The sequence below is a fragment of the Carassius carassius genome, chromosome 3, assembly GCF_963082965.1.
Source record: "Carassius carassius chromosome 3, fCarCar2.1, whole genome shotgun sequence".
Taxonomy (NCBI): Eukaryota; Metazoa; Chordata; class Actinopteri; order Cypriniformes; family Cyprinidae; genus Carassius; species Carassius carassius.
In genome coordinates this window covers 23,756,030-23,769,833 of record NC_081757.1, presented here as the reverse complement: position 1 = coordinate 23,769,833, position 13,804 = coordinate 23,756,030, and the positions used below count along the sequence as shown (strand labels likewise).

Below are 13,804 nucleotides of genomic sequence, written 5' to 3'. Positions count from 1 at the left end.
CATGGGGCGGTGTCCGCTAACTGCATCAAATCTTGGAACCATGGTTGGTTCTTCCAAAATGGTGCTACAAGCAGTATTGAACATCTCGTTTCTCTCACCCGTTCTATCACCTGCGGAAGGAGGGAGACGGGGGGGAAGCATAAAGCGGGCAGCACGGCCATCTCCGTGACAGCGCGCTTTCGTTCTTGAAAAAGAACGCGGGGCAGTGAGCGTTTTCGTGGGACGCGAAGAGGTCCACCTCCGCCCTGCCAAATCTCTCCCACAACAGCCGGACTGTTTGCGGGTGTAGAGACCATTCGCCCGTGGGAATGTTGTTTCTGGACAGCCTGTCTAGACCCAGATTCTGTAGCCCAGGTACATGAACTGCCCTCAGCGAGCACAAGTTGCGCTGAGCCCAAACCAGGAGGCGTTCCGCCAACCTGCACAGGTTTCGGGACCCGAGACCGCCCTGGCGATTTATGTAGGACACTACAGACATGTTGTCCGAACGGACTAAAATGTGGTGGCCCTTGATTCGGGGACAAAAGCGCGTCAGCGCGTTCTCCACTGCCAGCATTTCTAGACAGTTGATATGTTGGAGCTTTTCCTGTTCTGACCACAGGCCAAAGGACGGTCTGCCCTCGAGCAGCGCTCCCCATCCTGAAGTGGAGGCGTCCGTCGTCACCATCTTGACTTTCGAGGAAGTCCCCAGGCTTACACCTGATTGGTACCAGTCGTTCGCTGTCCAGGGTTTCAGGGCTGTAACGCAGCTCTGATTGACCCTGAGAAGCAGCCGACCAGATACCCGCGCTTTCAGCCAGAACTGCAGGGGGCGCATGCGGAGCAGGCCCAACTGAAGAACTGGAGATGCTGAGGCCATGAGACCCAGCATCCTCTGAATTTCTCTGAGCGAAACGGTCGCGCTGCAGCGGAGAGAACTCGCTGCGCGCTGAATGCCCAACGCATGCTGTGGTGACAGCCGCGCCGTCATGGAACGTGAGTCCAAAGCTATACCCAAAAACAGTATCGTCTGACTGGGGTTCAGCGAACTCTTCATCCAGTTGACACTGAGACCGAGTTTCTCGAGGTGATCGAGTAAAATGGCCCCGTGTTCCACGAGCTCCGCTCGTGATTGAGCCAGAATCAGCCAGTCGTCCAAATAGTTCAGCACTCGCATGCCTCTGAGTCTGAGAGGAGCAAGCGCTGCGTCCATGCACCTCGTAAACGTACGAGGAGCTACGGACAAGCCGAACGGCAGGACTGTAAACTGGTATGCCTGGCCCTCGAAGGCGAATCTCAAATATCGCCTGTGACTTGATGCTATCTGTATTTGAAAATACGCGTTCTTCAGATCTATTGACATGAACCAGTCTCCTCTGCGAATATGCGCAAGGAGTTTCCTGGTCGTAAGCATTCTAAAACTGTGTTTCACCAATGCCTTGTTCAGCTGTCTTAGATCCAGTATGGGCCTGAGACCCCCGTCTTTCTTGGGCACTAGAAAGTATCTGCTGTACAGCCCCCCCTCGCTTTGAGCTTGAGACACAGGCTCTACAGCCCCTTTGCTCAACAGTTTTGATATTTCGGCCCGAAGTATGTGTGCTACTTCGGTTTTGACCGCAGTTTCGACGCGCACTAAAAAGCACGGAGGGCGTCGAAAAAACTATAGCGAGTAGCCTCTCTTTATAATGTCTAGCGCCCAATCCGGAACCCCTGGAAGCGCTGACCATGCGTCTGCATGAACGGCAAGGGGTTGGATGCGAAGCGTGCTCTGTTGCTGGGCAACGGCAGCGCTTCGGTGTGCTCTAACATGGGCGTTAAGCCTGTGACATTTGAGGCGGGGAGCGCGCTGATCACAGCAGGCAGATCGCTCGTCCTCGACCCCCCCACGGTGCTTAACCGAGTGAGGGAGGGCAGCAGCAGAAAAGATTCCCGTGAGCAGAGATGACGTCATGCGGCAGGCTTTAGATGGCAACACCGCTTTCGTCCGCCGTCCAGCAGAGGGCGGGCAAAGGTGCGTCGCTATCGCCTGTTCCACCGGCGGAAGTGACTGGTAGTTCTTGTTTTTATCATCATCCAGTGCGGAGAATGCTAGTGAGACAGACGAACGAGTTCGCGCTAAATATGGAGCGTTCCAAGCCTTTGCCACCTCTTCGTGAAGCTCAGGAAGAAATGAGGCGGGCTTTGAGAAATACGCTCATCCGAAAGGAAACTACCATCCAGCCGGGAACGAGAGGGGGGGGCGCTGGTGCAACTCGTGAGCACTCGCCTCGGCTCCTTCTCGATGTCAGCTCGTTTGCTGGGCTTCTGAGCAGCAGGCGCGAGATCCCCGGAGCTCGCCCAGCCCTCAGTGCCCGAAGCTAGCAGAGAACACGTGTCCTCTTCCCCCGACGCGGCCCTGAGATCGACTTCCTCGGACGATGCGGCGGAAGACAGCGGGCGCTGCCCATCGGGAAGCGATGCAGGGGAGGCCTGTGAAGCAGGGCGAACCAGCGAGCTCGGTTGAGCTGGCAGCGGTTCTGGTAAACGCTGGGAGCGGCGCTTTTTACGGAGGGGGAAGACCAGACCAGTTTCAGGGAAGACCAGAGGACTCATAGGAGACGTTGATAGCCTCGACTATCCAACGACTAAGGGTCTGCTTGGTGGCAGGAGAACCCTTGTTAGAAGGACCATAGCAAACCAGCAATTGGTTGGATTTTCTCCACAGGGCAGCTCTGTGGACGTATGCGTCCAGTGCTCGCACTGGACACATACAGTTTAGCTTCTCTTGGTCTGGCTCCCGAAAGGGAGAAGGCCTGCAGTACGATAGGCTGTGGTGTAACAGAGGGAACCTTCGGAACATAACCCGCTCGAGGGTATAAGAATGCTTTGGCCATACCAGGGGCAAAGTCTAAATAAGTAGGGGCCACCGAAAGGGCCTGAAGATCTCCAACTCTCTTTAGTGAGGTGATTGCCAGTAACAGGGCAGTTTTAAGTGTCAGATGTCTATCTGAGATATCTTGTATTGGCTCGAATGGAGCTTTACAAAGAGCCTCTAGAACCACAACCAAATCCCAGGGGGGGACACGGGATCGTACTGGAGGTCTCAGCCTCAGCGCACCGCGGAGGAAACGTGTAACTAGGGGGTGCCTACCCACTGACTGATCATTGAAAGGGACATGAAAAGCAGCTATGGCCGCCACGTACACCTTTAAGGTGGAGTGGGATAACCCCGCAGAGAGCCTGGCTTGTAAAAACTCCAGAACTGTACCAACTGGGCATTTTGCTGGGTCAAGCTGGCGGTCTCTGCACCATGAAGTGAAGAGCTTCCACTTCAGGGCGTACAGTTTCCTCGTAGAGGGAGCTCTGGATTGGAGTGGGGTCTCAACAACCTCGGTTGAGAGACCAGCTGCTAAGAGTTGTTCCCCCTCAGGGGCCACACCCACAGCTTCCACAACTCCGGGCGAGGGTGAATTATCGTGCCCTGCGCCTGTGAGAGTAGGTCTGTCCTGATCGGTATCTCCCACAGAGAGCCGTCGAGGAGCGAGACTAGATCTGAGAACCATGCTCGGCCCGGCCACAACGGGGCTACTAATAACAGACGGACCCCGTCCTGGCGTACTCTCGCCAGAACTTCCGGGAGCAGAGCGATAGGGGGAAAAGCGTACAGACGAAGCCTCGGCCAGGTCTGTACCATAGCGTCCAGTCCCAGAGGAGCTGGATGAACTAGAGAGAACCAGAGGGGACATTGCGATGTCTCTTGAGTCGCAAAGAGGTCCACCTGGGCTGTCCCAAATACTCTCCATATCTGCTTCACCACCTTGGGGTGAAGCATCCATTCCCCGGGCCTCGGCCCCTGCCTCGACAGTATGTCTGCTCCCACATTCAATCTCCCAGGAATATACACTGCTTTGATCGAGAGGAGTTTGCCCTGGGACCACAGAAGGATCTGGTGTGCCAGCTTGTACAAGGGGCGCGAACGCAGACCCCCCTGGTGATTGATATAAGAGACCACTGATGTGTTGTCGGTGCGCACCAACACATGGTGACCTCTCAGGTCTGGGAGGAAATATTTCAGTGCTCGATAGACTGCTAGCATCTCTATGCAATTGATGTGCCACGTCAGATGGCGACCACTCCACAGACCGCGGGCAGGGTGGCCACTCATGACCGCACCCCAACCGGTGAGGGACGCGTCTGTCGCTAGCGATACACGGTGACGAGGAACTCCCAGCACCGGGCCCTGATTCAAGAACCAAGGTTTCTTCCACATGTCTAAGGCACAAAGGCACCGCCGCGTGACCTTGATAACTCGAAGTGGATTTCCCCTCGGGGAAAAACCCTTGGACTTGAGCCACCACTGTAGGGGTCTCATGTGCAGCAGGCCAAAAGGTATCACGTTGGACGCAGCTGCCATCAGCCCTAACAATCTCTGGAATTGTTTGACAGTGAGTGACTGGCCTTCTTTGACTCTCTCGACTGATGTGAGGATCGACTCGATCCGAGCAGGAGACAGACGTGCCTGCATCGTGGTCGAATTCCACACTACGCCTAGATAGGTGGTTCTCTGAACTGGAGAAAGTACACTCTTCTTGGCATTTAGTCTCAATCCCAGCTCCCCCATGTGTGCGAGAACGACATCTCGATGTCGAACCGCCATCTGCTCTGATTGAGCTAGGATCAACCAATCGTCGATATAATTTAGAATGCGGATGCCCTGCATACGGAGGGATACCAAAGCCGCATCTACACATTTCGTGAACGTGCGGGGTGAGAGTGCGAGGCCAAAGGGAAGTACTCGACATTGATAAGCTTTGCCCCCGAAAGCGTAGCTCAGAAACTTCCTGTGTTGTGGAAGGATGGATATGTGGAAGTATGCGTCTTTGAGATCTATTGTGACAAACCAGTCCTTGGATCTGATTTGAGCTACAACCTGGATGACAGTGAGCATTTTGAACTTCAGTGACATAACTGAGCGGTTCAGGTGACGTAAGTCTAAGATCGGACGCAACCCCCCATCCTTCTTTGGAACTATGAAATGGTGGCTGTAAAAACCGGATTCCGTGTCTAGAGGAGGGACCACCTCGATGGCCTTAAAAGGGTCTTCACTTCTTGTACCATAACCAGAGCCTGCTGGGGGCCGACCACAGTCGGTGTAACCCCGTTGAACTTCGGTGGTAGACGACCGAACTGAATGCAATAGCCTCTTTCTATTGTACGCAGGACCCACTGAGATACATTTGGCAGTAGCTTCCACGCTGCTAAATAATCTACTAAGGGAATCAGTCTCTCGAGACTGACCTCTGGTGTAAGAGGCCCCCGAAGGGGCGGCGAGCATCCCAGCTCCGCTACACTCACGGGCGGAAGTAACTGGGAGTGGCGCTCGCTGGAGGCCGCTGCGCCCTGAAACTCTGGCAGGGTTGGCAGACCGACCTCCTGAGGGTATTGAGGTGAGACGGGCACCGTATAATGAGGTGGACCGCGCTCTACCCCAGCAGGGGCTACCCTCTGGATCCTGGCGTCAGGATCTTTTCGTCGAGGACTTCCGGGCTTCGATGACAGATCTTAAATCGGCTTTAGCCCTAGAAGCCCCCGACTCAGAGCGTCGTTGCCCTCGGTCCCGACGTGGGGGAACACGAGCGGCGACGCTCTGCTTTTGCGCTTCCCGGTGTGAGGAGCCAGTATGTGGCGTATCATCTCCCGCCCAGATGCACCACGAGAGCGACGAGGGAGGAAACTCTGGAACGCCGCTGCCTGCTTGTGTGCCTCCTGGAACCTTTCGACGACAGTGTTGACTGTGTCGCCGAACAGGCCCGAGGCTTGCAGCGGGGCGTCCAGGAGGCAGACCCTGTCTCGTTCTTTTATTTCTGACAGGGTCAGCCACAAATGCCTCTCCACGGCCACTAAGGCTGCCATAGACCGCCCAATTGCGCGAGCGGTCTCCTTAGTGGCGCGGAGGGAGAGATCAGCGGTCTTTCTTAGTTCTTCTACATCTTCAGACTTGATCTCCTCTCCCTCATCAATATCTCTCAGCAGGTCAGCCTGATAAGCTTGCAGGACTGCCATAGTATGAAGGCACGCCCCAGCCTGACCTGCTGCCACATAACCTTTGCCCACTAGCGATGATGTAACTCGAAGAGGCTTAGTGGGCAATGTCGGAGCCTTTAGAGACGAAGCCGAACCGGGCGACAGATAGCCCGCGAGCGTCTGTTCGACCCGTGGCATCGCTCTATAACCACGCTCTCCCAGCCCCATCACGTTGCCATAATATAGTGAATCAGGGCCAAAGAGGCGGGTCGAATACGGATGGTTCCACGATCTCGATAACTCATCATGGAGATCGGGAAAATACGGAAGGCTCCGACGTGGAGGTGGTTGCCTCGGCCGCAGAAAGCGTTCATATAATTTGCTTCTCTGCGGCTCAGTTTGTTTCTCAGCAGCCCAGTCGATTTTTAATTTATCTACTGCTCGCGTGACCACCTCCAATAGCTCCTCATACTGGGGCGACATTGTGGGCATGGTCAGATTTCCCTTATATTTTGTCTCTAGCTGATCACTTGCCTGGTTTTAGCATCAATAAAAACATACAAAAATATACGTTTTGTGCTTGTAAATGTAACATATTAATACCTACATATAAATATGAGACCAGGCTGGCTATGTTTGGTTTAATGGTCTTTAACAAGGACATGCTTGTAAAAATTGCTATTAGAAGACCATATGGGTTAATCTTAAAAGTAACAGTAAAAATAAAACTGCATATGAATAACGCCAAGGATCTTTATTGAAGCTATTTTTTTATGAGCATGAACCATACTCTTTTGTTAGCTAAATTAATCTAAAATGTGCATGATTGTATTTTTTATTTATTTATTTTTTTTATTATTTTTTTTTTTCAATAAATAGAGATAGATTAGGCAACAGTAATTCTGAAATAGCCTAAGGTTAAAAAAGTAGGCGTCACTTGTGATTATGACACTTTTGGTTCACTAAAAATAAAAACACGCTGTCATGAAGATGGAACAGATTAATAAACAGACTGCATGATATTAGAGGAAAAGATGCATTAATAGCCATTCTTAATAAAGAAAAGAAAAACTCATTACTGTGTTAAGTTATGCAAAACAAGTTCAAATGAATTACGGGGAGCCTAATAAATCTTTCATCGTAATCTGATCACCCCTGAGACAAATGGAGGATTATAACATTAATGTGACACATCAGATAATAGGAGAGCAAATCACAGATAGAATTTTAAGCTAATTGTCTTGGTTTTCTTGTTTCACCCTCACAGTCACATACGCTCTTCAAAGATAATGTATGCAGCATCTGAATCCTTGCATGCTTCCTCCCTAGGCTTTGAAGTGTTCAATTCAAACTATGAAAAAATGAACAACATAGCAACAGCATTGCGATACGAGTGCAGAATGCCATATTTTGGTCTCTGTCCAGCACTTCATCCTTTTCATTATGTTGCATCAGAAGAAAATAACTAATTTCAATCAAACAAGCCTTTGTTACCACACCAAAAAATAAATAAATAAATAAAAAATCTCAAGTAATTTGTCAAAACAAAACAGAATCACCTGATTCTCCCATTGGACTGATTTATATTGTCCCCACAGGGAAGTTGTGCATTATGCAGTCCAATCGTACAAGCAGATGTGCATCTTAAACTAGAATCCAATTGAGATTGGTAAAAACAAAACAAAAAAACAATACAAAATTAAACTACTGAATAAATAATATGTGTTGCAATCCTTCAGTCTCTGAAATACAGTCATTAAAAACTTGAGTTTGTGTTTCATACAGGGATCTCTACCAGCCCAGAGTGACTGATGAACCCTCCTAAGATGAATTGAAGAAATTTGCCTTTCAGAGCGAATTCTTGTCCAAAAATTAGCCCAATAAAGAGATTGCTTTTGGATGCTAAACACGTATGTTGGAGCCAGGGAGCCTCTTTCCTGGTTAAATAAAGAAAGAAGGGATGTCTGTGATTTTCAGCTGATATACAATGGTTCCCTGACAACCCCTGGGATATCATCATTCTATAAGTCAGGTCTGAATGTCTGCCAAGCTACTGGCAGCAGGACCTGGCAAGAGCTGAGGGCTCCAGGACGACTGAGCAGGTTGCATGTCATAAGTGGCGGATGCTCCAGGGGAAGGCAGAGTGGATGGCAATCCGGTGCATTAAATGTATTAAAATACCCAGACCTCCCCAGAAAATGAAATCAATGAATGTGCAGCGCAGCTACCCAGAAACATTTAAAGAAAAGGTCAGTATTTTAAAATGACTGGCTAATAGAAGCAGTATTACTACTGCAATAATAAAAGGCAAACCTGAATCTGGAATTTGTTAGGTTAAAAGGCACCAGCTAAAGCATATGCTGTGTGCCTATGTCAGGTGGCGTAAATATGAATTAATAATGAATTAACGGCTTCACCTCAAATCTGACCCTGGACCACAAAACCAGTCTTAAGTCGCTGGGGTATATTTGTAGCAATAGCCAAAAATACATCGTATGGATCAAAATTAGTTTTTTTTTTTTTTTTGGCCAAAAATCATTTGGATATTAAGTAAAGATCATGTTCCATGAAGATATTTTTTACATTTGCTACTGTAAATATATCAAAACTTAATTTTATATTAGTAATATGCATTGCTAAGGATTTCATTTACACAACTTTAAAGGCTATTTTCTCAATATTTTGAGGTTTTTGAACCCTCTAATTCCAGATTTTCAAATAGTTGTATCTCGACCAAATATTGTCCTACTATACATACATTTCTATCGATATTACAAAGCTTGTTTATTCAGTTTTCAGATAATGTATACATCTCAAATTTGAAAACTTGACACTTAAGACTGGTTTTGTCATCTGAAGATCTGTGCAGCCCAGCTAAGGAGCATATCGACTCTATTAACCTGCAGACATGTCCAATGTCTTCCTCAGAACTGTGAGACATTCAAACAGAAATGCACCATGGAGAAAATCTCCTCTATATGGTAATATGGCCCTGAAACATCTATTCAAATAATTTCTGGATGAGAGGAATGCTACGGTTTATGTGTCATTTGTGTTGTTTCGCAAGAGCAAATTACTATAGTATTCAGCAATGCACTTCATCAGGAAATTCAAAGTTAATAAAGCATAGATTGTAGTAAAATAGTCAGTACTTTCACTTTATGGGAACATTGTGGTTTACCAGTTCATCTCTGAAGTGTGAAGCTTACGGAGTGAAAATGGAGGAAATTAAGTATGCCATCTATCTACAGCCACATCAAGAGACAGTGAATACTTCTCTACATACCGTAGCAGGTTATTCTTCAATGAAATGTGAGAATGCCAGATGTGTTTGCCAGTTTTTACATTCTTAATCACCAATCATGTTGGCACATTTTTTGTACTTTACCCTGGGCATGGTGGTTGTACATTTTGAACCACCAGCACCACATGATCGATCTTGATTAATGGACAACCCATTATATTTTGCAGACTAGTTAAATCAACTGTTTACTGTAACTACCGGTAGGCATTTCTGTTCGGTCTTGTTTAAAATACGTAATTATCCCACATGCTATTGCAACTATTATTCTTATTGCTGTAAAAACGCACCCGCATAGAACATCAAATTGATTTGTGTTTTAATTTTAATTTAAAATCTATTTATTCCCTACGAACATATCTGCAAATCATAACATTCTGTTTGGTCTCATTTGCAAAGGTTCTCTCAAAAGAAATAAAATTGCACAAGGCGACATTTTTGAATGAGCAGTTCTTCAACTGCTGCTGAGCCACATGGATACATCAAAGTAGTAAATGTTAACGTATAATTAAACTGTTTTAACTCGTATTTAAAAATCATGATCCTTATCATGATTTTATATCATTTTGAGGCGATGCATCATATTCTGGTAATATACGGCTCTTCAAACCTTTCTTTCACTGCCCTGCATCTCTTGTTTTTACGCAAAGAAAAGGACATTGCGTGAACGCCTTTTTATAAAAAATTTAAACATGAAATTTGTGAAGGCTTTATTCAATTCATAACTCTGTAAGCATATCTTAGAGCTCGGTTTATCCACAGATCATTTAGAGCCTTTCAATACATCCATGTTTCACATTTGCAGTTCTTATCAGTTTCCACTGAAAATTAGCCACAAAAAGAAAGTTGTCACATTTACCACTGACTATGACAACAGAAAAGAGTGTAGAATCAATGTGTCATTGCTTGTGTAAGGTGTATTGCATTTTTTTTTTCTTTTTTTCACCTACCTGAAATTCTGCAAGTAAAAATCTGCACCCTCTCTTACCCTTTATCACTATCACTATAGTGTAGTGGAGATCTTATTTGTTCCTTATCTGTAAACCAATGTGTATTGTGCATAAAATTAAACAACCTAAGCGATTTAAGTATAAAACACATAGATGGGTATATGGAGACTGAATAAATAGAGATGAGTGAGGTTTCCATCAGATAAAATACTCTTTATTACTTACAATTAATCTTTGTTACCCATCAAGTCAATGCAGATTATGAGTCTGAAACAAGATGGACAAAAACTAAACAAGTAAAGCACATGTTCAGTGTTGATCAGAGTTATTACAGTACAGTCCTTTATCCTACAATTACTGTGTCATCGTCTGGGAACTCATAGAAGGGCACCTCCAGATTGAGCGGAGCAGGGCCTTTCCTAATGCGACCAGATGCGTCGTAATGAGAGCCATGGCACGGGCAGTAATAGCCACCATAGTCACCAGCGTTAGCAATGGGCACGCAGCCCAGGTGGGTGCACACGCCAATGACAATGACCCAGATGGGGTTCTGGACACGGTCTCTGTCGTGCTGGGGGTCCCGAAGCTCAGCGAGATTGACATCAGCCTCAGTTGCAATCTCCTTTTCTGTTCTGTGCCGGACAAACAGGGGTTTCCCTCTCCATTTGAAGGTCATGTTCTTACCCTCAGGGATGTCTGATAGCTTGATTTCAATCTTGGAAAGGGCCAACACGTCAGCCGAGGCGCTCATGGAGGAGACAAACTGTGTGACAACCGTCTTGGCTGCATAGACTCCAACCACAGCAGTGGAACCTGTGATCAGATAGGAGAAGGCCCGCCGGGTGTCGCCGCTCTCTTGTGAGGACTTCTTTGGGTCTAAAACCTCTGGCCGCCGGTAGTCAGAGAAATCTGGGATCTTGATGTCTGTGTGGGCGAAACGTACTAAAGAGCGAGCTACAAAAAAAAAAAAAAACAAGTAAATAAAGACACTGCATAAAAATGTACAAATAAAACAGTGACCGAAAAATAGCACTGTAGCACTTTGTTTTCTTTTCTAATCTTTTTTTTTTTTTTTAGCTACTTTCACCTAGCTAACTATCTTAAACTTAATCTAATGTTAATTCATATTACTATTGATAAATGTATATAAGACTTAAACGTGTATATATATAGTCGTATTTACATAGTAGGACTGCTCTGACTTGGGGTCACTGGGTCAGTAAATACTGAAAACGTAGTATTCTTCAGTCAGTTCATTCAGAAATTATGCTTCGATAACACTAACAAGTGATTCTATATGAGCAAATTTAGCTTCTAATTAACTAAATGTAAACCAAATTAGCAGCATGTAACGTTAAGTTAGGTCAATCTAAGAAAAAAAAACTTAACTACCCTTGTCCCAAAACATATACAAAATCTGCCGAATTATCGCACATAGTGGCATTTATTTTATTATGCAGTCGTAGTTCAGTCATATAGAGTCTTGAAAGAGAAAAACAAACAAAAGTTCGATTTTTCCTCGAAAGGCAGAATGCTTTGCTAACAGCTGCGGCAAGGACATTAGCGAGGCCTCGGTGATGCTAACTGCTTTAGCACGTGAGCAATTGCTGCTATTTCGCAACATAGTTCAAACTAAACTCAAATTAATATTAATTCAGTATTAATTACGTACAACACTACAAACGCATTAAAGCTATTCAGTACACACATTAAACACATGAGAGGTCATTGTGCCCTTGAGTGCGCGCCGCTGCACGGCCTCCCTCTTGCTACACTGAGACCGGGGCTCTCGCGTTGGTTCTACATAGCAGTGACTCTCACCGTTGAGGCTGACGGACACGGAAAGGCCGCTCTTCGCACTCTGACCAGACAAGGACTCGCGGCACAGGAACGGCTTCTTTGTGTCCATCAACAGTTTATCGGTCTTCATGACGACGCCGGGTATGAGAGGCTTTAGTGGACCTGCCACGGTATAATTGGTAGCTTGCAGGTACGGGGAAAAAGCCCCCGAACGGGCAGCAAGGGACATCATATTTGTCGGCTAAAGGGGCTGCGATCGACCTTCCCGAACTGATCCACCAACACCACTGACGCTCCTGACGTCAACGTAGCAGAGACGCGGTGACGTCACAACCAAAGCTAGATAGATATATATATATATAATTCAAACACACATGCAACTACAGTTGCAGACACACAATGGAGAATGGGAACGTAACATCGGCAACAGAATGCATTGTGGTACTTTGGGACACCAACTCCAGATGTATATTATACATATTAGAATTTAGAATGCTTTCTGTGTAATGAACTTCCATTTCTGCTGCCATGACCAGAGTGGAGACGGGTCTGAAATTAAGCGCAATTTTCATTTTTTTTTAGCTTAGTAACAACACACTGGTGACAGTGAAGAAAAATTTGTCTTCATCATTTGTATTTATTATTTATTACTGATTCATAATTTCCAAACTGCTTGAATTAGTAAGTGCTCATGTCATGAATAATGTATGAAAACAAGATTGGAAATGTTATGTGTGATATAGCTGTTGCGATCACTCTGTGTTTATGAAGCAATGTTTGATTCATTGTCCAGTAAAACTTTTTTGGTGTCACAATACAATTAATTTCAGAGCTGCATTAGGGTCGTACTGTTATTTTATCTCTTAATGCTTTTAACATTAAAGGTGCTCTAAGCAATGCCGGGGGCCTGTTCTTCGTACATCATTACTCAGTTAGCTGGATTTGAATGTTGACGATTTGGCGTGATCTTGGATCATTTGGTTCTTCGAAGCTCATCCCGGAGCTGCTGTCATAGCAACAGGTCCGTAAGCTTAAACCTGCTCGGGAGCAGGCTTATTTCATGTAAACAGGATTAGATCGCTTCTTTTCAACCAGAACTGATACTCAAAATATGTCTGCTACCACCGCTACTTTATTACAAGAGTATCGTACTGATCCAGGGACAATAATTTAAAATAATAATCATTAAAAAAATTATTTAAAAATAATATAAAAATGCTGTGTAGTCCATAACAGCCTACTATAGACACAGCCAGTTTTACTCACTGAAATATTTGTCATAAAATTATTACTTCATAATTATATTAGAGTCTTACACACATGCTATACAGATAATAGAGTCGTGCATTATTTTGAGTGATGACTGCTATTATAAGAGTGGCTTGATGGAGCGCAGGAGATGCAGATAACATGATATTGACCCTTAAGAAACTTTTGCTATCACGTAACAAATCTGTCCAAATATAAAATGAAATGAGTAGATAATTTCTACATTGAAATAAAAATATAAAGACTGCACAACTATTATAAATTGCGAATAAAAATAATTGGGAATCATGAAAAACATTCTAATAAAATAAAAACATGCATCTATTATCTGTTTCATGTATCTATTATAACATTTATGTAGTTTTGTTTGCTTGGCTGTTTCCTTATAAAAGTCCAGAAATTTGTCAAGTTTTTCGTCGGGTGTCATTTTAAATTATATGACGTCATTACATTGCCGTCTTGCCACCAGCCAATCGCTGCACTGCTGATCATGGTTTCGAGT

General features: G+C 45.5%; 1 protein-coding gene across 1 annotated transcript; it reads right to left on the bottom strand.

The window, feature by feature from the left end:
- Positions 1-10,420: 10,420 nt before the first annotated feature.
- LOC132123498 (cytochrome b-c1 complex subunit Rieske, mitochondrial-like) lies at positions 10,421-12,341 on the bottom strand. The gene is made up of 2 exons (XM_059534147.1): positions 12,055-12,341; positions 10,421-11,187 (listed from the first exon to the last, which is right to left on the bottom strand). Exons 1-2 carry the CDS (start codon positions 12,263-12,265, stop codon positions 10,577-10,579), a joined length of 822 nt encoding a protein of 273 aa, XP_059390130.1. The 5' UTR covers positions 12,266-12,341; the 3' UTR covers positions 10,421-10,576.
- Positions 12,342-13,804: the final 1,463 nt, after the last annotated feature.

Excerpts from the sequence above, each read along its gene's own strand:
- LOC132123498 (XM_059534147.1), bottom strand. The coding sequence starts at position 12,265 with ATGATGTCCCTTGCTGCCCGTTCGGGGGCTTTTTCCCCGTACCTGCAA. Across the intron at positions 11,188-12,054 it reads CGTGTCCGTCAGCCTCAACG|CTCGCTCTTTAGTACGTTTC; the intron begins GTGAGAGTCACT and ends TTTTTTTTGTAG.